Source organism: Ambystoma mexicanum, chromosome 7p, assembly GCF_040938575.1.
Source record: "Ambystoma mexicanum isolate Mex_15411 chromosome 7p, UKY_AmexF1_1, whole genome shotgun sequence".
Classification (NCBI taxonomy): domain Eukaryota; kingdom Metazoa; phylum Chordata; class Amphibia; order Caudata; family Ambystomatidae; genus Ambystoma; species Ambystoma mexicanum.
Genome location: NC_090939.1, coordinates 224,241,933 through 224,265,902, shown reverse-complemented (window position 1 = coordinate 224,265,902; position 23,970 = coordinate 224,241,933). Strand labels below are relative to the sequence as shown.

Here is a 23,970-nt window from a genome sequence, read left to right as displayed (position 1 = left end):
ACTTACCTTTGGTGCGGCTGGGGTAGGTAGGAAGGCTTTTGTTGTTTCCACCAGATGCTGGATCAAGTTGGTGATTTCTATGGCTTATTTGGCTGCTGGTTTTTCTGTCCCTTTGGGTGTGCAGGGTTATTCTAATGGGCATGGCTGCAACCTGGGTGGATGCTCAGGGTGTTCCATTGTATGTGATTTTCAGGGCTGCTAACTGGGCATACCCCAATACCTTTATTACACGTTACATGCTTAATTTGGGCAGTTCTAGGGATGGTACCTTTGGTGATGGGGTGCTGTCCGTGGCCCAGCTGTGATGTTCTGTTGTTCAATTGCTCATTGAGCTTGGTGTGTTTGCATTAATCCTGGTTGTCCTCTTGCTTCCTGCTTTCCTTTGGGCCCTTCCACTTGTTTTGATTTGGGTATGCCTCATTGGTGAGTACTGGGACGAAGAAGAGGGACGTGGAGGCAATGCTCAGATTACTTACCGGCAATCTTCTTTACTCCTAGTCCTACTCTTCCTCGTCACAGTACTACTCACACGCTGCACCCTCTCGTGGTGTGGAAGGGCCCGGTGCCTGTACAGGCTTGCTATGTACTGGTGTATTGTGGGTAAGTGGGTGGTTATAACTCTGAAAAAAGACAAAGAAGTTCCTGTAGGTGAGACGAAGCCTCATTGGTGAGTACTGTGACGAGGAAGAATACAACCAGGAGTAATGAAGATTGACGGTAAGTAATCTGAGCATTTTCCAATACTAGAAGGCCTGATAGCTCATTGCTCATACGACCATTTTATGGCCGTTTGAGTCAATAACTGCTCAAAGATTGCTTTGATGTTAAACGGTAGAATGCTGGCATTCTCTGTTCCGTTTGTCAGGATAATGTACAACGTATTGAAACAGAAAACGGGGTTTGGGGGGCGGAGGCAAAAAGGGAGGGACAAGAAGTTTAACATCAATACTGCTAACCAAGCTAAAAGGTAGTCGTATTTGGGAGATGCTAATCTAGTCAAATCCAGGGTTTGACATTGCATTTAGGGACTTGTCGTTCTGAATGGCCCTATTTGTGAACACGGAACTACAAGTCCCACAATGCAACGTGAAAACCAGGACTGGGCTAGCATCTCCTGAATGGGGTGGGTAATGTAGCCTTGTGTGGTGCACTTCCCCTTGCGAGGTTCAAATCACAGCACCTTTCAGGATCCCACAATGTGCACGTCGCATCACCCTGCAGAGTGCTGCCATGTCCCCTTGCACGGCATAAGCACGCGTCACTTTGCAAAATGAGACCACATCGCCTTGGTATATGTCACCAACTTACCTTTGTAGTATCACACGCCCCTGCGATGTGTATATTACCACGTCTCCTTGCAGAGTGCACACCATGTCGTGTTACAAGGTGCATATTGCATCACCCCGCTCCCCCCACACCACGTTGCTTAATACTATCAAATGACACTGCTGTGCTGAGCGATCGCATCACGTTTTCAGTCATCTTTCCCATGTAAAGTAAATCTCCTACACCACCCCACCTAAGTGCACAAAAACAAAGAAAATATGCTTTAAATGTTCAAAGTAAGCAGAGTTGCTTACACAAAAGAAAGGCAGACTGCCACGTGCAGCGCCTAACTTGGATGTGCTTGAAGAGCTTGCCTACCCTACACATGGATGGACGAACCTTGAGGCATCTTTACATCTAGCAGGGAAGCGCAGCTTACGGGTCTGTACCCAGCAGATATACACACCGGAGACCTGTGTTCTTCTATGCCGTCCTCTGCGACTGAGCGCACAGCTTCAGGAGGGACACACCGTGAGGAAGGAAGGAGACACCCGCCCAGCACACCAGATCAGCCTAATTCAACCCTAGCGATCAATGGGGTGACAGATGTCGCAGCCATTTCACCCTCACATCCGAACATGGAGCCGTTCACAATGCTATATATGCTTCAAATTTACAGACATATCATTGGTAGGGTGTGTTTTGCAGCAAAAGCGAAACTGGTAGCAAACGCTGCGTGCATTACTTACTTAGTGCCTCAAGCGGACAAACGGAATATTTGTTAAATGTTAAGAACCGTGCTTACTACCGTGTACCCACAATGCGCTTTGATATTATGCAAAGCAGCCTCGAAGCGTTCATGCTGTATGCCTCCTTGCCTTTTCTGTACTTTGGGAATGTAAATTAGGTATTACCTCTTTTTCAGCATTGATCGCCTTCAACATTGGTGACTGGTGTCCTTTAGAAGGGTACAGGGGCTTTGAATCGCAAGGGCCACTCATTTCTCCCAACGTGAGCGAGGTTTACCATTTCTCAATCAACCGGGACGAATTGTAGATTTATTTAATGCAGGGCCTTTCCTGATTCACCCAACATACGTGTGGTCCAGTCAGTGTATGAAGTCCTATGACGCAGCTGCTGTGCCCGGGAGATCCTATTCCCGCGTTCTATTTCCTTTTCGAAGCCTCATCCACTCATCTTCTACTTCTTCTTCTTAATTATCGAATGCGTGGGCGGACCCACGCAGGCGCTTCCCCATCCTAAAGGATGATGTGCACCAACCCCACCAATCAACACACAGGCCACACTTCCACACAAACCACCAGCTACCCAACCACAAACAACCACACCCCCCAATCCAACACCACCAGCCACCCCACCGCAAACACACACCCCCCACCACTCAAAATACCACCCAGCAAGCCTCCCGCGAGACCCCAGCCCGTACGCCTACACATGCGCTTCAGGCGAGGCACCGCGTGCTTCCGCCCACCCAGCGCGACCAACCTGAACGACACCCACACTTCCACACGAACCTCCAGCCACTAAACCACAAACAACCACTACCCCCAATTCAACACCACCAGCCACCCTACCGCAAACAACCACACCCCACCAGTCCACACCAACAGTCACAACACCCCAAACTCACACCACCCAGCGAGCCCGGAGACCGGCGCGCAGACCCGCAAGACCCCAGCCCGTACGCCTACACATGCGCTTCAGGCGAGGCAGCGCGCGCTGCCGCCCACCCACCGCGACCAACCCGAGCAACACCCACACTTCCACACGAACCTCCAGCCACCTAACCACAAACAACCACTACCCCCAATTCCACACCACCAGCCACCCAACCGCAAACAACCACACCCCACCAATCCACACCAACAGCTCAGGAGACACTGTCAGCTACTTCTGACGCAGTAACAGCCCATCCACTCATCTCCTCACCTGCTTTGGCTAGGTGCGCCAGATGGGTCATGGTACACGCTGGGATTGACATCATATGGGCCCACTGTTGGTGGGGTCGTTACGTGGAGGGGCATGAAATCTAAGGTTTACTGGGATAGCGCTCTTTTACAAGACAACTTTAGGGATGTGGACAGATCTGGGAATGTTGTTAGCACTTTATTTTACAAAACTTTTGAGTATGGTGTGTCACCCCTCCTGGGAGAATGGTTCCTTCCAGGGCTCATGCTAAGGTCATATGTTGAGCCCATGTGACTACAGGACAATAAAAGAAACCGGGCGTTTCCGGCTCGTCAGTCCATGTAAACGGACTCCTGCCTGCGGTGTCTTACTTGCAGCAGCGCAATGCTGGAATTGCGTAGCAGGCAGAGGGCCTGCTGCTGCAGGACCCTCTACCTGGACTGTGCCCCTGCTGGGCAACACTATCCCTGATGCCCTGTCCACTGGAGTGTATGTATGTATGTTTGTGGTGCTTGAGGCGGAGTGTTCATTGCGTGGAAAGGAGGGGGCGGGTGGCCGAATAAGGGAGTATGATTCTGTTTGTGTGTGTGTCTGTGCAGAAATGTGCATATGTACATACAATGTGATGTAGTCGTCCAATAAGTGCAGGGCAGCCTGAATTGACGTAAATTATACTTTATTGCTTGCATAGAGTAATCTCTTTCTACCGATAGCCGGCTGGGTTCTGCAGTGCTTTTCTCTGCAGAGCCAGGCGAGCTCCACGGCAGCATCCTCTCTGACTCTTCACTGTGCCCTGTGGCCCTCCGAACCCCGCAGTCCACCCCGTTCCACGAGTGTCAGTGTCATGCCTTTGTGACGTGGGACTGAGCACCCCGGCAGCACAAGCGCGTGACTACGGTCTGCCTGTTGTGGAAGGGGGCCCCGTGGTAGGAGGCTATCCTGTGCACGTGAGCCCCCCACCCCAGCGAACAGAAGACTTGTGAGGCTCTGCATCTTGTCCGGGCTCCACGCATGCTCTGACGAGCACACGTGACCTGCCACATTTATTCAAATCCACATGCAACGAAGTTACGTCATTCGGCTGCATGTGTTAGTTGAAGGGATACCACACTCCTCCTTTTTCATAACAACAAACAGCAATGTAACAGCAACCACCACCACCCATACCAAAGCAAACCAAAATCAAACACCCTATAATGACAGATGAGTAACACAGTCTCCGTCACCTCCCGGGTGCTTGACTCAGGAGTCTGGTACATAGTCAGGTAGGCGGGCAGGTCTCTCCCTCCCAATTCGCTGGGGATACCGTCTGCCCCCTTCCCAGTTCAGACTCTCCTCACCTGCGTCCCCTCAGTCCAAGGGAATCTGAGGACAGCCAGCCCCACCACCTTCATCCAGTTCTTTGACACAATCTCTGCCCTGGGACGCCCCCAGCCGTGTGCCGCCAGTTGCAGTCCCATCTGAGGCCGTCACCATTGTCCCCTTCACTGCAACCACGTCCATGGGGCTCAGCTCATATGTCAGCGACAGTTTTCCTTGGGGGTGCCTATTCCTTACGATCACCTCATCCCCTGGGGCTAGCTGGTGCTGTGGAAGCCCCTTTCTCATGTTTTTGCCCTCATTACGGCACCTCCTCTCCTCTTCGACCTGGGCGTCGTCAGTCACAGCGGGCTCCCCATCACCCGTGTCCAGCAACAGGCCCCTGGGGCCTCTCCTGAACATTGCTTCCGCTGTGGCGACCCCAGTGGAGCAGTGAGGAATTGCTCGATATTCCCTGAGGAACTGGTGGAGGGCCCTGCGAAGGCACTGTCCCTGTCCATGGCCGATTCTAAACAACTTATTGAGTGTCCTCATGAATTGCTCCGCCTCGCCGTTGGCGCAGGGTCACACTGGAGTGATTTTCCTGTAGTGCATGCCATACTCCTTCAGAAACTCAGCAAAGTTCTCCCCTTGGAAAGGCAGTCCATTATCTGAGCACAGAGTCTGTAGAAGACCATGGGTTTCGAAGATCTTTTCCAGCGCCACCACCACATCATCGAATGACACTGAGTCAAAAAACTCCACCTCTGGGTATCTTAACCACTGGTCCACCACCACCAGGAAATGGACGTCCCTTTTCATGGACCAGAAGTCTGTGTGCACCGCCTCCCATGGCCGTGTTCCTCGAAGCATGGACTCAATGAGGGAGTTTCTTTGCACCGGTATTCCGCCTGGCACCATACAAAGGCCCCCAAAACTCCTTCACTCTCTTCTCCAAGTCCAGGAACCACACCTTCAGCTGCAGTCAGGCCTTGGTCTTGGCCATCCCCTGGTGACATTGACGTGCCAGCTCAATCACTTGCTGTATCTTGTTAGCGGACACCACTATTCAGTCTCCCCACAGTAGTAACCCGGAGTCTGTGAATGTTAGCTCATTCCAAACCCTCCATAGCTGCTCCAGAGTTATACAAGCTTCTTGGGTTCTTTTGCCCAGACCTTCCAGGACTGACTTCCGCTCTCTTCTCTGCAGTGCATCCCTGAGAATCCAGAAGCATTCGTAATTTTCTAACGCCCTTTCCAGCTCCTGGATGGACATCGAATTCAGGGTAGCCGACTCCACGATGAGCTGCACATGTTCTTCGGCCTCCTCAATGCTGGATGCATCCACGCCATCTCCTCCATCCTGGGGAAGGGCGACAGATAGTCAGGCACATTGTTTGCTCCTGGGCAATACACCACCAAGACCCCGTACTCCAGCAGTGCCAGTATCCATCTTTCAATCCAGGCTGGCGGCTTCGAGGACGAGCCCGCCAGGATCGGAAACAGAGGCTTGTGATCCGTCACCACCGTCACCGGCCTCCCCAGCACACAGAGTCGAAAGTGCCTGCACCCCCACATCACCGCCAGAGCATTGCACTCGATTAGGGAGTACCTCTGCTCAGTGCCCGACAGAGAGCGACTGACATAAGCAATGGGCTTCACTTCCCCCTTGATGTCCATCTGCGTTAGGACTGACCCCAGACCAAACGGGCTGGCGTCCACCACCACCTCCGATGGGAGAGCCGGGTCAAAGAATGCCATCGTATCCTCAGCCGTGAGGGCATCTTTCACAATCCTCAGCCGAGAGGGCCCCATTGCCAGGTGGTAACCTTGCTAGTCAGGCTCCTCAATGGTTCCGACCATGTGGCCAGGTGTCACGACCCTCGCCCAAAACCCGCTCTGGCCAACCCATTGGCCAGGTGGAGTCAGGACTCGGGCCTCTAGAGCCTGGCATCCTCTTCAAAAGTCCTCATGGGGCCAGTCCTGGCGCCTATGGCGCCAGGCTCATGCCCCATGAAAAACAATGTGCTTGGGAACTACTTTATTGTATCATCAGCCAACATGGAGGCATCCACATAGCTTGGTTCCTAAGAACCAAGCTATGTCGTCTAGTGTTTTAGGTGTGGTAGCCTCGGGACTACTTTACGTGGACTATTTTATTGGAGCTATTTAAACCACACCCAAGGAAGACAACACGCTTCACGTTACTTTGCAGCTTGCAACGTGACTCTCACCGTGTCCAGCTATTCCCTCGAACCTCGAAGAAGCAGAACCTGCAAGGAGACAAAAGGAACATCATTAGCAGCAGCATTTTACCTGCAGTCTTCATCTTCAAACACTCGCAGCTACTGAGAACAGCTTCCTCGAATCTGCACGCCTCCCGGACAGAACGGCCTAAAAGAGGAAGATAGAGGCAACATTAAAGAAAGCAGTAGAGACATTGACAAATTACAAACTGCTCAAAAGGCTTACCTGGCTGGTCGCCTCCCGGCTGCCACCACTCCGGACATTCCACTCGCTCTGAAGAACACCGCGACCTACAAGGAAGGAAAACACAGGTTAGCAAAGGCAAGACTTTGCAGCGCTGCGCATAGCGCTTACTTACCGCATCATAGCTCTCTTAATGCGCCATTATTTACCAGAGGGGCTCAACCAAGCCAGTTCACCGCGCTGAAGCTCTGTATACCTAAGGGAGAAAAAAGAGACATTTTAAACAAAGAAAGGCATGCAGGATAGCAACAAAACTAAAGAACAGCAATAAGACCTACCTGAACAATATCAAACGGGCCGGCGTCAGTGAAGTAACTGGACCACACTCGCCCATGAAAGACAACACGCCCCTGCAAAGAAGGCAGGACGGAGAGCACGCCTAATTCTACCACAAGGTGAGGAGAGGGCGCCAGAGGGACTGAAATAATACAGGGGTGGAGGGAAGATACTTACCCCAGTCGGTCAGTCTTGAACACAGTCTCCTGTATTTTCAGGCAGAACCTTCCCCGCAGACCACATCAGGGCAAAGCTGAGAAGCATACCAGCGAGTAACCCGGCTGGGTAGCATCCCTGTGGATACCGGGTGAGCGTAACAGAACGCGAAGCCTACCATAACAAATCCACCTAGGTGCCATGGAGACATCAAAAAATGACCAATTGGCCCAATTACTAGGAGAGCTTCGTGCTGAGGTTCATTCTGCCCGACAAGAGACTAATGCCCTCCGGAGAGACCTAATAGTGACCAAAGAACGCACTGAAGAGATTAGCAGGCAATACTTGCAATCACAGGCAGGACAGACGCCTCTACCTGGAAGCAATGCAACGATGTAAAACCCCGCCATACCACCCACTCCGGTATAGATCACGTTAACTGGAACAGTGCCCCTGGCACCACCAGAAAGGTTCTCAGGCGACCCACGGAAGTATGCAGCATTCATCAATCAGTGCCGCCTTCATTTTCTTTGTAGGCCTGGAGCATTTCCAAATGACCAAGCTCGGGTAGCTTTTGCCTTATCAAACCTGAGTGGTAGTGCAGCAGATTGGTTGGTGCCGTTGGTAACCCATGACGATCCTCTATTACATAACTTTGGGGGGTCCCAGAGAGAAATGGAAAAACGTTTTGCTCGCCATACCCAGGGACAAGCAGTAGACAATGAACTCTTGTCCCTCCGTCAGGGGAATCAGGACTTGTTAACGTACATTTCTACCTTCAACTGACTGTTTGCCGAAGCTAGGTGGCCAGAAAACAAAAGAACCACGTTATTCCATCGAGGCTTAGAAGGCGAATTAAAGGACGTCTTAGCCCAGGTGGTTGATCCACCCAGAGACTGTGCAGAATTCATAAATCTGGTCGTGCAGCTAGACCACTGGCAGACCAGTCTAAGACGGACCCTCGGACCATGTATGTTCGACCAAGGGAAAACACACCCTATGTACCTGAAAATGCTGTAGAACCCATGCAGATTGGAGGGATACGACCTCCATTAACAAAACAAGAGCGGGACAAAAGAAGACAACTACAGCTTTGTTTGTATTGTGGGAAATCAGGACATTTCCTGAAGGACTGTCCAGTAAAACCCCCAAGAAGAACATCTGGGGCCACAGAGAAGGATGAAGCTAAGCAATCGGAAAACTACCAAGCTCGACAAACGTAGAGGTCAGTTTGTCGAGTGAGAAGAAAGAGTTGCTGACCTCACACTTTGCAATACCAGTGTTACGCTCACCTGACTCCCACGGAGGCACAGGTCTGGTTTGGAGTGTTGCTGCTTCTTCTATGGTGAAGCGCAGGACCCGGAAGATGGACTGGACCGGACCTTGAATCTGGCTTGTCTGGCTCGCAGGAATATCTTTCTGTATGTGAAAAGGGAGTATTAACAATCTGCGGAGAAAGTATAAGCCTCCCGCTCCCTTCTCACCCCTCTACGAAACCCTCCTGCGACCCCCACGTGAAGTCTCTCCTTAGGGTTTGAAAGGTTGAGCTCTCCATCCTGCTTCTCATGCAGGGGCGCGTTGTATCCAGTTACTTAACTGGGATTTTGATTGTAGAGGGTTCAAGTTTTGTTTTCCCGGTATAGTACCGTAAGGATTCTGTTAATGAGTATGATTCCGCAATAATAATTGTTCGTTGTCTCTTTTTCAGGTGCGGAAACTATTCCGAGAAGAGCTGTGGAACCGAAGAATGAGACTCTGGTGAGCTTGATGAGATTTCTCTCAGTGTCCTTGTATCAATGCGCTCACTAACGCTGATGTCTTTTTTCCCCATAGGGGCCGGGGTCCGGAAATGCCTGGATGCGGCACCGACCCGAAACAAAGCTCAATCCAGAAGAAATCAGGTAAGTCTTTAATGGGCGTTTGGGTAATGTCTTTTCATGCGCCCACTAACGCTGATGTCTTTTTTCCCCATAGGGGCCGGGGTCCGGAAATGCCTGGATGCGGCACCGACCCGAAATGAAGTTGGAATAACCCAACAGGTAAGCTTTGTAATGGAAATGAAGGTTTCCTTGTTTTCTTTCCCCTCTCACCTTTATTCTGGTCTTTTTCTCCCTAGGCGCGGTGATGTGGCTGCGAGTCCAGATGTCGCCGTAGAACGTGGTGGTACCTTGTACAGGTGAGTGAGATGCGGTGCTGCAGCGATCGAAGCGATGTGCTTTTTAATGGATGTCTTCCTTTTCAGGACCGTCGGCGAGATGTCTCCGGAATGCGGATTTAGCAGGTAAGGACTCTTCTTTACACTTTTCTCTTCTCTTCTCTCTTTGCAGGTGTTCCAAGATGCTGGCAGGAGTGAGAGAAGACAGAATGCAGGAGCAAACACGGTGAGCGTCCAGCTGCTAGATGCAGAACAACGCGAGGCGTGAGTTGCTGCTTGGGCGTGGCTTAAATAGCCTTCAAAGAAGTTCCAGATATGTATCCTTCCTCTCAGGTATGTATTCCTCTCCTGACCACACCCGTGTGGTTAAGTAGTTCCAAAGATAAAGTAGTCCCTTTCAGGCCTCAGAAGGCCTGGATGTTGCAGCATGGTCTGCATCAGGTAAGTTAACACTAAGCACCTTTAACACAAAGTCCCCTTTTATGAGCCTGGCGCCTATGGCGCCAGGACTGTGGCCCCATATGAGCCTGGCGCCAAAGGCCCCAGGACTGAGTCCAAAGAGCCCCTACTTGAGGCTGTTGTGACTTCCCTTGAAGACATGATGTCTGCCTCTGGGGTAGCTGGGTCTTGTCTGGCATCTTGGAGGTAGGCATCATGACAGTACCCCCTCCCAAGGCCCCTCCCAAGGTCGTCCTTTCCGGGGGTTTCGGCTTGCTTGGGAATTTTCGGTGGAATCTTTGCACTAATCGCGGGGCGTGTAGATGGTCACTTGGTTCCCAAGATCTTTCCTGAGGTCCGTACCCCTTCCAATCAACTAGATAGAAGAGTTTTGATTTTAACATTTTGGAATCCAATATGTCCTTAACTTCAAATTCTAATTCCCCATCAATTTGAATTGGTTCAGGTGGTTTGCTTAGTCTGGTTCCAGGCTGCACCGGTTTTTACAGTGATGCATGAAAAACGGGATGAATTCGCACGTGTGCTGGTAGATCGAGTTTAAAGGCCACCGGGTTAATTATAGCTTTGATGGGATAGGGTCCAATGTATCTGGGATTAAAAGTCTGCGGTCCTTTGAGAGGCAAATGCTTGGTTGCCAGCCACACCTGGTCTCCAATCTGGTACGAAGGTGCTTCACTCCGATGTAGATCAGCATTTTCTTTGTATTTTTTCTTGGTTTGTTGCAAATGAGTTGTAGCTTACTTGAAGGCTCGGGTTATAGTAGAATGCAAATGATCAACTGCAGGCATTTCCAGGTTTTGAGGAGGGTCTAGGTCTGAGGTTCTAGGATGATGACCATACAAGGTGTAAAAAGGGGTTTGTCCTGTTCCAGAATGTACAGAATTGTTATATGCATACTCTGCGATCCATAGAATATCTTTCCAGCTGTTTTCAGATTGATGCAAAATGCACCGAAGATATTGTTCAAGGGTTTGGTTAGTCCTCTCGGTTTGACCATCGGTCTGGGGGTGGTGACTAGTGGATAAGCGTACATCAATTTGTGCCAGTTGGCAACATTTCCTCCAAAAATGGGAAATAAATTGGCTTCCTCGGTCTGAGATTAATATGGATGGAAAAACATGCATACGAACTATGTTTTCCAGAAATTCCTTGGCCAAGATGGAGGCTGAAGGTACCCCTTTTAAAGGGATAAAGTGGGCCATCTTGGAGAACAGATCCACGATTACCAAGATAGTGTTATATCCATAGCAAGGAGGCAGGTCGGTAATAAAGTCCATTGACAAGGTGTGCCAAGGGGCTGGTGGAATATCCAATGGTTGTAGGAGACCGGCTGGTCTTTTCTTTTGACCTTTATTTTGGGCGCAAACTCCGCAAGACATCACAAAAGATTTTATGTCTTTTCTCCAGGATGGCCACCAGAATTGTCGTTTGATCTTTTCCTCAGTTTTTGCGATACCAGGATGTCCTTCCATTACTGTATCATGATAGTGAGCAATGACCAATTCTTGCAGTTCTTTGTTGAGCAGAAATAACCGCCCCTGGAAGTACGGTAAATTGTAATTAACAGAAAAGTGTGACCCCTTTTGAGTCCATTCTTGCAAGGCTGTGGAATTTAAAAGTTGTTTAACTCGAGTTTGAACGTCCTCTATAGTTTGTAAAGAGGTCAAGCCTAAAATTCTTTGTTCGGGTATAATTGGTACTGGTTCTAAGTTTGAATTTGTTTCATCCATACCAATCCGGGATAAAGCGTCCGCTTTGCCATTCTTGCAACCACGGTGGTAGGTGATTATGAAATCAAATTCTGCAAAGAATAAAGCCCATCGGAGTTGGCGGGATGATTGGGCTTTGCCCGTTTTTAGATATTGCAAATTCCTGTGATCTGTAATCACCGTAATGGTGTGTCTTGCGCCGAGGAGGTTATGACGCCAAGCCTTGAAGGCGGACTTAATAGCTAGTAATTCTTTGTCGGTGATTGCGTAATTGATTTCAGGAGCCGTGAATTTCCTGGACCAAAAGGCTACAGGGTGCATCTGGTTAGTTTCTGGATCCCTTTGAGACAAGACAGCACCCATTGCCAAACTGGAAGCGTCGGTTTCAACAATGTAAGGGAGATCTGGGCGCGGATGCTTCAATACAGGGGCGGAGGTGAATTTGGTCTTTAGGTCTTGAATGGCCTGTTCTGCCTCAGGAGTCCATTCGAAACATTTATTCTTCCGTAAGAGGGCTGTTATGGGTTGAACCACTCGAGAAAATTCCGGGATAAAGCTTCAATAGAAATTGGCAAAGCCAAGCGTACTCTGAACCCCCTTAACAGAGTTAGGAGATGGCCATTTGAGGATGGCGTCCACCTTTCGCGAGTCCATTCGGACTCCTTTAGGTGTCAGGATGAATCCGAGAAACTCGACCTCTGTGGTATGAAAAACGCATTTTTCGAGTTTCGCAAACAGGTTGTGCTGGCGCAATTTCTCAAGAACTGCCCTGACATGTTTTCTGTGTTCGGATTCCGAGGAGGAGTATACCAGGATGTCATCGATATATACGATGACACAAACATCGATAAGTTCCCGAAGAACATCATTCATAAATTATTGAAAGGCGGCAGGTGTGTTGCATAATCCGAAGGGCATCACCTGATATTCAAAGAGCCCATATTTGGTGCGGAATGCAGTCTTCCATTCGTCGCCTTCTTTTATTCGTACCAGGTGATAAGCTCCTCGGAGATCTAACTTGGTGTATATACAAGCATCTTTTACCTGGTCAAGAAGTTCAGGGATCTGAGGCAGAGGATAACGATTCTTAATCGTTATTTGATTTAGGGCGCGGTAGTCAATACATGTTCTAAGGTCACCTTCTTTTTTCGGCACAAAGAACAGAGCTGAGGAAACAGGAGACTTTGACAGGCGAATAAAACCGTTGGCAAGATACTGATCTAAATACTGACGCAAATGAACGTTCTCAGGTTCAGTAAGAGCATAAATCCTACTACAGGGCGGTTGAGCATTGGGTACCAGGTCGATTTGACAATCGTACGACCGGTGGGGAGGTAACGTGTTCGCCTGTTCTTTTTGAAAAACGTCTTGGAACTCTTGGCATTCAACCGGTAGTTGTATCGTGGTGGAAGTTACTGTGGCCAGACCCATATCTGGATTTCTTGGATAACAAGTCAGTTCACAATCAGGAAAGGTTATTCTCTTTGCTCGCCAGTCAATTCGAGGATAATGTGTTTCTAACCAAGGGATTCCTAGAATTACTTGAAATTGTGGGGCCTTGATTACATCGAACACAATTGCTTCCCGATGTCCATCCTGTCCCACTAGTGTCATTTCTGTAGTGGAATGTGTTACCTGCCCTGAGGCTATTTCGGTTCCATCTACTGTAGTAATGACATCCTTGTTAACTTTCGGACGGAGAGGAAGATTAATCCTGGAGGCCAATTCACGATCTACGTAGCTTCCAATAGCTCCACTGTCGATGTATGCTTTTGTAGCATGCAACCGCTGAGGCTGTTTTGGGTCCACGAGCACCATTGGCATGACAAAATGCAAGGTCAAAGAGTCTGTTTTCAAGCTCGGCAAGCGGACCTCTTTTGCAAGCTTTTGCCGTGTTCTCTCTCGTTCCTTCTGCGTCAATGGTCCTTTAACACCGCCGATCTGCATAGGTTCTGAAACGTCGGTACTCTTAGGGTTAGCGTGAGTTTTGATCAGCACTCGAGTTTCGAACTTGGACCGATCTGCTTTTCTAGTTTGCAGTCTGTGGTCAAGTTGGACCACTAAGTCTATGTATTCTGCGCAGGCTTGAGGTGGATTTACTATTTGAGCTAGAACATCCTTAAGTTCTCCGCGCAGGCCTCGATGAAATAGTGCGATCCTTTTATTTTCGGGCCACCCCATTTCTACAACCAGCCTATTAAAGGTGGCAATATAAGATAAGAGATCTTGGTTACCTAGTCGTAAGGATAGTAGTTAGTTGTCAAGGGCCTGTCCCTGAGAGTGTCGAGCGAATAATCTTTCCATGCTCGCCTGGAAGCTTTGAAAATCCTGGAGAATTGGGTCATCCTGACTTACCAACGGAGCAGACCAATCGGCAGCACAGCCACTGAGATAAGATAATACAAAGGCTACCTTGGTTTGATCATTAGCGAAGGCCCCAGGTCTGCATAGAAAGTGTAGGCGACATTGGTTCATAAAAACGGCATATTTCTTGGGGTCCCCCGCAAAACGTTCAGGCAGGGCCAAAGGCATGTTTCCAGGTAGATTGATTTGTACCGGGTTATTCAAAACCATTGACGAGGCATTACCCCCAGAACTAGGTAAAGGAGTTTGTCCTGCTTGACCCTGCAACAATCGTTTGGCCAGGTCATCAGTTCTTTCCTTGGATAAGATTAATTCTCTTTTGAGAGCATTAGTTTCCTGGCGGGCGGAGTGTACTTCTGCCCTTAATTCCCCCAAAATCTGAGCCAGCTGGTCTGTCTCGGAAGTTTCCATAGCGCCGGGGTGGGAAATTGTAGGTAGTCTTCGCGCTCTGTTACGCTCACCTTACTCCCAACTAGGAAGCGCAGGTCTGGTTTAGAGTGTTGTTGCTTCTTCTATGGTGAAGCGCAGGACCCGGAAGATGGACTGGACCGGACCTTCGAATCTGGCTTGTCTGGCTCGCAGGAATATCTTTCTGTATGTGAAAAGGGAGTATTAACAATCTGCGGGAGAAAGTATAAGCCTCCCGCTCCCTTCTCACCCCTCTACGAAACCCTCCTGCGACCCCCACGTGAAGTCTCACCTTAGGGTTTGAAAGGTTGAGCTCTCCATCCTGCTTCTCATGCAGGGACGCGTTGTATCCAGTTACTTCACTGGGATTTTGATTGTAGAGGGTTCAAGTTTTGTTTACACGGTATAGTACCGTAAGGATTCTGTTAATGAGTATGATTCCGCAATAATAATTGTTCGTTGTCTCTTTTTCAGGTGCGGAAACTATTCCGAGAAGAGCCGTGGAACCGAAGAATGAGACTCTGGTGAGCTTGATGAGAGTTCTCTCAGTGTCCTTGTATCAATGCGCTCACTAACGCTGATGTCTTTTTTCCCCATAGGGGCCGGGGTCCGGAAATGCCTGGATGCGGCACCGACCCGAAACAAAGCTCAATCCAGAAGAAATCAGGTAAGTCTTTAATTGGCGTTTGGGTAATGTCTTTTCATGCGCCCACTAACGCTGATGTCTTTTTTCCCCATAGGGGCCGGGGTCCGGAAATGCCTGGATGCGGCACCGACCCGAAACAAAGATCAATCCATAAGAAATCAGGTAAGTCTTTAATGGGCGTTGGGTAACGTCTTTTCATGCGCCCACTAACGCTGATGTCTCTTTTTCCCCTTGGGGGCGGGGGTCCGGAAATGCCAGGATGCGGCACCGACCCGAAATGAAGTTGGAATAACCCAAAAGGTAAGCTTTGTAATGGAAATTAAGGTTTCCTTGTTTTCTATCCCCTCTCATCTTTATTCTTGTCTTTTTCTCCCTAGGCGCAGTGATGTGGCTGCGAGTCCAGATGTCGCCGTAGAATGTGGTAGTACCTTGTACAGGTGAGTGAGATGCGGCGCTGCAGCGATCGAAGTGATGTGCTTTTAAATGGATGTCTTCCTTTTCAGGACAGTCGGCGAGATGTCTCCGGAATGCGGATTTAGCAGGTAAGGACTCTTCTTTACCCTTTTCTCTTCTCTTCTCTCTTTGCAGGTGTTCCAGGATGCTGGCAGGAGTGGCAGAAGAAGAATGCAGGAGCAAACACAGTGAGCGTCCAGCTGCTAGATGCAGAACAACGCGAAGCGTGAGTTGCTGCTTGGGCGTGGCTTAAATAGCCTTCAAAGTAGTTCCAGGTATGTATCCTTCCTCTCAGGTATGTATTCCTCCCCTGACCACACCCGTGTGGTTAAGTAGTTCCAAAGATAAAGTAGTCCCTTTCAGGCCTCAGAAGGCCTGGATGTTGCAGCATGGTCTGCATCAGGTAAGTTAACACTAAGCACCTTTAACACAAAGTCCCCTTTTATGAGCCTAGCGCCTATGGCGCCAGGATTGTGGCCCGATATGAGCCTGGCGCAAAAGTCGCCAGGACTGAGTCCAAAGAGCCCCTACTTGAGGCTGTTGTGACTTCCCTTGAAGACATGATGTCTGCCTCTGGGGTAGTTGGGTCTTGTCTAGCACCTTGGAGGTAGGCATCATGACAACCAGTGATCTTAATTAACCACCAACAGTCGTCAAGAATGCATGCCGTTGAAGCATACATCGATAGCGGAGCAGTTGGAAATTATATTGATCAAGAACTGGCAGCAGAGATGGGGCTTCCTTTGTGTTCTAAGCCAACTATGGACAAGGTAACCACCGTGGATGGGACAGAAATCGCTTCTGGACCAGTAACCCAGTGCACAGCCAGAGTAACCTTGCTGTGCCAGGACGGACATCGGGAGTCTATTTCATTCGATCTCACCAAGGCACCTCAGTTCAGGCTAATACTAGGGATGCCATGGTTGGTTGCTCACAACCCTTTGATAGACTGGCGGGCATGAAAATTAACCTTCCCCGGTGACTGCTCACCTGCCTGCTATTACCAAGAGGAGAAACCCGACGTCTGTATCCCCACCGCCTTCCGTACTAAGTATGGCTTGTTTGAATATCAAGTCATGCCCTTCGGGTTATGCAACGCTCCTGCGGCATTCCAATATTTCATGAATGACGTCTTAAGGGAGTTAACTGATGTGTGCGCCTTAGTGTACATCGACGGCATCTTAGTATACTCAACCTCGGAACAAGATCATGTCAGGCACGTTCGTTCAGTCCTCACCAAGCTCCGTCAACATCGCTTGTTTGCAAAGCTTGAAAAATGCTTTTTTCACGTCACCGAAGTAGAATTTTCTGGTTTTATCCTTACTCCAGGAGGCATCAGAATGGACGTGCACAAGGTAGATGCCATTCTGAAAGGGGTACAAAGCATGCTGGGCTTTGCGAACTTCTACCGCCGGTTCATCCCAGACATCTCTCAGGTTGTGCACCCAATCACAGTACTATTACGAAAAAACTATAAAAAGGTTGCTTGGACCGAAGAAGCAGAAGAAGCCTTTCAGGAACTTAAACAAAGGTTTACCTCCGCTCCAATCCTGCAACATCTTCGTCCAGACCTCCCTTATGTCGTTGAAACTGATGCGTCCAGTCTCGCAATGGGGCTGTCCTTTCACAGAGAGACCCGGAAACTGGCCAGCTACATCCTGTGGCCTTCTGGTCGAAAATGTTCTCACCTCCAGAGATTAATTATGCCATCCTGGCCATCAAATCCGCCTTTAAAACCTGGAGGCACGACCTTCTGGGGGCCAGACACACCATTACAGTCATCGCAGACCACCAAAACCTGCAATATCTCAAAACAGCCAAGGCCCAGTCCTCGCGCCAATTACGGTGGGCCCTTTTCTTTGCCGAATATGATTATGTAATCACATTTCGACCAGGAGTCAGAAACGGAAAGGCTGATGCCTTATCTCGCATGGGCATAGATGAAATAGTATATACAACTCCAGACCCAGTACCTATTATACCTGAAGACAAACTCTTGGGTATCACAACAGCCTTAACAGAAGCAGAACTACGAAAAGAAATCCAACGGACAACGAATCCTGATGCCTACCTCGCATGGCAAACTCAAGGAGAAAAATATACCATCAAGGACCATCTACCCTTTTTTAGGGATGGCCTATATCTACCCAAGAAGGAATTACAACAGCATATTATTTCAAACTATCCCGATTCACTGATCGAAGGGCATCCTGGGATCGCCAAAACCCTAGCTAAGGTGAAAGAGAACTTTTGGTGGCCTACCTGGCGTAAGGACATCATTGAGTATATTCAGTCCTGCTGTGTCTGCGCACAAAATAAATCACAGAAACAAAAACCATCTGGTCTCCTACAACCATTGGACATTCCTCCATTTCCATGGCACACTCTTTCCCTTGACTTCATCACTGATCTACCTCCAAGCCAAGGGTTCAACACCATCCTTGTAGTTGTGGACTTATTCTCGAAGATGGCCCATTTTATTCCTCTCAAAGGCCTCCCAGACACAGCCACTTTAGCAAAATTGTTCCTGGAGGGCGTGGTTAAGCTACATGGCTTCCCTTCGGTTCTGGTCTCTGATCGAGGCAGCCAGTTTGTTTCAAACGTCTGGAAAAAATGTTGTGCAATGGCGCAGATCGACGTTCGGCTATCTACCAGTCACCATCCCCGGCGGCCAAACCGAGAGAACCAATCAGACACTTGAGCAATATTTACAGTGCATGCTGCACCACGAACAAAGGAATTGGAAAGACCTACTATGGATAGCCGAATATGCATATAACAATTCTTTGCATTCAAGCACAGGACAAACGCCCTTCTATACCCTTTATGGCAGACATCCAGTACCTCTGAACTAGACCTTCCAGCCAGCTTGGAAATGCCAGCGGTAAAGACTCTACACACAACCATTACTCAGGCTTTCAAAAGGGCAAAGGAACACCTTATTCATGCCAAAGAAAAACAAAAGAGATTCGCCGACCAACACAGCAAAAAGGCCCCTGATTATCAAGTAGGAGACAAAGTTTGGTTAGCTGCTAAATTCGTTCCCATCAAGGGAACCCGGACCTTTAATCCCAGATTCTTAGGACCCTATACCATTAAGGCAATTATCAACCCAGCAACCATGAAACTGGATTTACCACCTAATCTACACATCCACCCGGTATTCCATGTGTCCCTCCTGAAACCAATGCAACCCGGCACACGGATTGGGACACCACCTAAGCCCATACTTGTTGACGGAGAACCAGAATTCGAAGTCAAAGATATCTTTGACTCTAAATACTCTAGGACCAAGCTATATTATCTCGTCGATTGGAAAGGATTTGGACCACAAGATAGATCCTGGGAGCCCAGTGAGAATATCCATGCACCACTAATCAGGAAATTCTATCGGAACTTCCCAACCAAACCTGGGCCAGACAGAAGGAACACCATGGGGGGGGGCCTTAGGGGGGAGTGCTGTCACGAAGCTCGCCCAAAACCCCCTCTGGCAAACACATTGACCAGGTGGAGTCAGGACTCGGGCCTCTAGAGCCTGGCATCCTCTTCAAAAGCCCTCATGGGGCCAGGCTCATACACCATGAAAAACAATGTGCTTGGGAACTACTTTATTGTATTGTCAGCCAACATGGAGGCATCCACATAGCTTGGTTCCTAAGAACCAAGCTATACGGTCTAGTGTTTTGGGTGTGGTAGCCTAGGGACTACTTTACCTGGACTATTTTGTTGGGGCTATTTAAACCACACCCAAGCAAGACAACACGCTTTGCGTTACTTTGCAGCTTGCAAAGTGACACTCACCATGTCCAGCTATTCTCTCAAACCTCGGAGACCCAGAACCTGCAAGGAGACAAAAGGAACATCATTAGCAGCAGAATCTTACCTGCAGTCTTCATCTTTAAACACTTGCAGCTACTGAGAACAGCTTCCTCGAATCTGCATGCCTCCCGGACAGAACGGCCTAAAAGAGGAAGATATAGGCAACATTAAAGAAAGCAGTAGAGGCATTTACAAATTACGAACTGCTCAAAAGGCTTACTTGGCTGGTCGCCTCTCGGCTGCCACCACTCCGGACATTCCACTCGCGCTAAAGAACACTGCGTGCGACCTACAAGGAAGGAAAACACAGGTTAGCAAAGGCAAGACTTCGCAGCACTGCACATAGCGCTTACTTACCGCCTCATAGCGCTCTTAATGCGCCATCATTTACCAGTGGGGCTCAACCAAGCCAGTTCGCCCCGCTGAAGCTCTGCATACCTAAGGGAGAAAAAAGAGACATTTAAAAAAAAGAAAGGCATGCAGGATAGCAATAAAACGAAATAACAGCAATAAGACCTACCTGAACAATATCAAACGGGCCGGCGTCAGTGAAGTAACTGGACCACACTCGCCCATGAAAGACAACGCACTCCTGCAAAGAAGGCAGGACGGAAAGCACGCCTAATTCTACCACAAGGTGAGGAGAGGGCGCCAGAGGGACTGAAATCATACGGGGGTGGAGGCAGGATACTTACCCCAGTCGGTCAGTCTTGAACACTGTCTTCCTGTATTTTCAGGCAGAACCTTCCCCGCAGACCACATCAGTGCAAAGCTGAGAAGCATACCAGCGAGTAACCTGGCTGAGTGGCATCCCTGTGGATACCAGGTGAGCGTAACAGAACGCGAAGCCTACCATAACAAATCCACCTGGGCGCCATGGAGACATCAGAAAGGGACCAATTGGCCCAATTACTAGGAGAGCTTCGTGCTGAGGTTCCGGATGCCTGGGCCAATGATTCTACCCATTTTCTGGTAAGCCTGTCCTGACCCTGCAGCTTGCTCACACCTCCCCAGAACCTAACCTTTCCACCTAATCCCTTCATGCAGTACACCTCATGGGTGCCTCTGCATTTCACTGACTTTGGACAATTGCTTGCTATCACCTGGTCTATTGTTGATATATAATATCTCACTATACTATTTAGCGCATTTACCAGTATTGCTTATCCGCTTGTACTGTATCCTCTTGTGCAGCCATCTGCTACCTATTATGCGCTGCCACCATTTAGCCTCTGCCTGCCCAACTTAGAAAATCGCATTTAGGCCTTGTATTTTGTCGAACTGCTACCTATTATGCCCTGCCACCATTTAGCCTCTGCCTGTCCCACTTAGAAAATCGAATATAGGCTTTGTATTTTGTCGAACTGCTACCTATTATGCCCTGCCACCATTTAGCCTCTGCCTGCCCCACTTAGAAAATCGAATTTAGCCATTGTATTTTGTCGAACTGCTACCTATTATGGCCTGCCACCATTTATCCTCTGCCTGCCCCACTTACAAAATCGAATTTAGGCATTGTATTTTGTTGAACTGCTACCTATTATGCCCTGCCACCATTTAGCCTCTGCCTGCCGCACTTAGAAAATCGAATTTAGGCATTGTATTTTGATGAACTGCTACCTATTATGCCCTGCCTCTGAACTACCTAGCACTAGTCACACGATCCCCTGTCATTTCTGTCACATACCAGCGGCACACACCAGCTGCACACACACACACACAGCCACTCTCCACGATCATGATGCCCAAGAATGCACCTCCCAATCATAGCATAGTTTCACTCCCCCGCACTCTCCCTGCCACACTCAGCTCAGCCAGCCTAACAGCCATCCTTATAGCTCTCACTATAATGGCCTCTACGCCTCCCCACATATTCCCAGCACACCTCACCCAGCGCCTGGCACTAAATTCACATGCCGCAGCACCAGACTACAACATCACACAGACTCGGCCACCTAGCCTAGCCACCAGATTCCACAATCTCAGAAATTGATCACTTCCTAGGTATTTACTCTGCTCACCCACACCCATCACGACTAGAAACACCAGATTAGGCACCCGCACTGCACCACTACCCCATACTAAAATGAGCATAGGCACTGCCCCTCTCCCCCCACCACCCCAACATGCCTCTACACTACTTCGCACTAGGACCCTCACTACCACACACCAAAAGAAGCATACTTCACCCCATACTAGTACAAACAAAAACATCAAAGGCACACAACACCCACCTCTTAAATGTGCACTACTGAACGTACGCTCCCTACCTGCACATGCCCTCGAGATAAATGATCTACTATCCACACTTAATCTGGATTTACTTTGCATCACCGAATCCTGGCTCAATGATGCCTCCTGCCTAGCCATCGCACTAGCCCTACCCACAGGCTACACCATCCTTAGGCAAGATAGATGTGATACGATTGGAGGGGGAGTCGCCCTTATCCACAAAAACGCACTATCCATCAGATTAGCAGACCATAGTACATGGGGTGGTAATGCTGATATCCTATCAGCCAAGCTTACGCTCTCCCTCAATAATCTGATCAACATCCACATCCTATACAGACCTCCCGGACTCCCGGCTGACTTCCAAGAGCACCTCTCCCATCGACTCAGCAACAACATTAAAAAGTCCTCCCAAATCCTTCTATTAGGATACTTAAATTTAGGATACAATGATCCTAAGGATAAATCCACCGCAACCCTAGCTAAAGAACTCGCAGACTTAGGTTTCTCCCAAAGAGTCCTCACCCATACTCACTCCAAAGGCTGCACCCTTGACTGGGTCATGGATCACAACTGTGCATCCAACATTACCTCAAACAGCGCCCTTCCTTCGACGGACCACACATGCATCGAATTCCTCATCCCCACCAACACGAAACCTAAGACTCTCACCCACGCACCACCTGCCACAATAAGAAGTTCTAAAAAACTCAACGCAGACAACTTGCGTCCCCACCTTAAAAGCCCCTGTCTAGCACCACCTTTCACTCAGGACCCAAATATACTATCAGCTACCTTCAATGAGATTCTCACCAATGCCATAAACTCTATAGCCCCACTTGAAAGCAAGAAGGAAAAAAAATCATTTCACTGCAACTCTTGGTTCTCGGAAGAACTCCAAACCCTCTGAGCTCAAAAGCGCCAGTCGCTAAAAAACTGGCAAACGGATCCGAGTGATCTAAATAAGAGCCTCTACAAACAAATAGCCCTCCAATATAAAAAAGCCATTTTAGCAGCAAATTCCAACTCCTTCAATGATAGGATCTCAAAGGCCAACTCCCAAGCTAAAGAACTATTCGCAATCTTTAATGAATTAGACAATCCCCCAGCTACCGCTGACGAGATAACTAAAGACAAAGCCTGGTGTGCCAGCATTCAGTCCACGATGCTAAACAAAATAAAACTCCTCCAGAACAAAATCCAAAACCACTGCAAAGCCCTCCCAAACCAAAAAACCAACCGCCCTACACAAGACAAGCGTAGTAATCTCAATCACGCTGAATTCTCCTTCAGAAACGTCACTGAACCTGAGGTCCTTAATCTCATCAAAAACCTCAAACCATCCCTCTGCAAATCAGACATTTGCCCTCCCAAAATCATCAAGGAATGCGCCAATGACCTAGCACCCCTGATTACTGCCTTCATTAACGCATCTTTCCAAACAGGAACTGTCCCAAACAATCTCAAGGAAGCCTGGGTGCGGCCACTTCTAAAAAAGGCCACACTTGACCCAGCGCAACACAACAACTACAGACCGATAACAACAGTCCTGTTCCTCCTAAAAATCCTGGACAAAGCAGCTCACATCCAGATCCAATCATACATAGAAGGCAACTCCATACTAGGCAAAAGACAATCTGGCTTCCGTGTCAAGCATGGAACAGAATCCGCCTTATTAGACCTAAAAAATCAAATCTCACAAATCATGGACAAAGGCAAACCTGCCTTGCTCCTCCTACTCGATCTATCAGATGCTTTTGACCTGGTAGATCACCAAACACTCACCACCCACCTCACCCATGCAGCCCATTTCTCTAATCAAGCAGCATCCTGGATCACTTCCTTCCTTGAAGGAAGAGCCATGAAGGTCTACTCCGATACAGCTAACGCAGATCCTACCACTATAAACTGCGGTGTCCCCCAAGGATCTTGTACAGCCCCCACCCTCTATAACCTCTTCACAAAACCCCTCTTAAACCTACTTGACTCCATGGGTGTTGCATATACAAACTATGCAGACGACACTCAAGTACTTTTACCCCTATCTAGACTCTATCACCAAGACGCCACGACATCACAACATCTATGCCACTATCCAAGCTTGGATGGCAATCAATGGCCTCTGTCTTAATAGGGAGAAGACTGAAACTCTCATCCTGGGGCATTCAAACACATTATCTAAACTAAGCCTCCAATACAACAACTTCAACATAGACAACTCAACCATATCCGTATCATCCTCTGTCAAGATTCTAGGTGTTCACATTGATGCAAATCTATCGATGACCAAACAAGTCAGCGCCATAGCC

At 48.8% G+C, this 23,970-nt stretch overlaps 1 protein-coding gene across 11 annotated transcripts in view; it reads right to left on the bottom strand.

Moving 5' to 3' along the window:
• Positions 1-23,970, bottom strand: part of HLCS (holocarboxylase synthetase) — a 1,696,783-nt gene that overhangs the window by 1,286,936 nt on the left and 385,877 nt on the right. Inside the window, exon 1 of one of the 11 annotated variants that reach the window (XM_069636097.1) lies at positions 2,181-2,282. The exons of the other annotated variants lie outside the window; for them this stretch is intronic. Coding sequence (XP_069492198.1) covers positions 2,181-2,267 — 87 coding nt within the window. The 5' untranslated portion in view covers positions 2,268-2,282. Of the gene's footprint in view, positions 1-2,180; positions 2,283-23,970 lie in introns of those variants that run through there. 11 annotated transcript variants of the gene reach the window in all.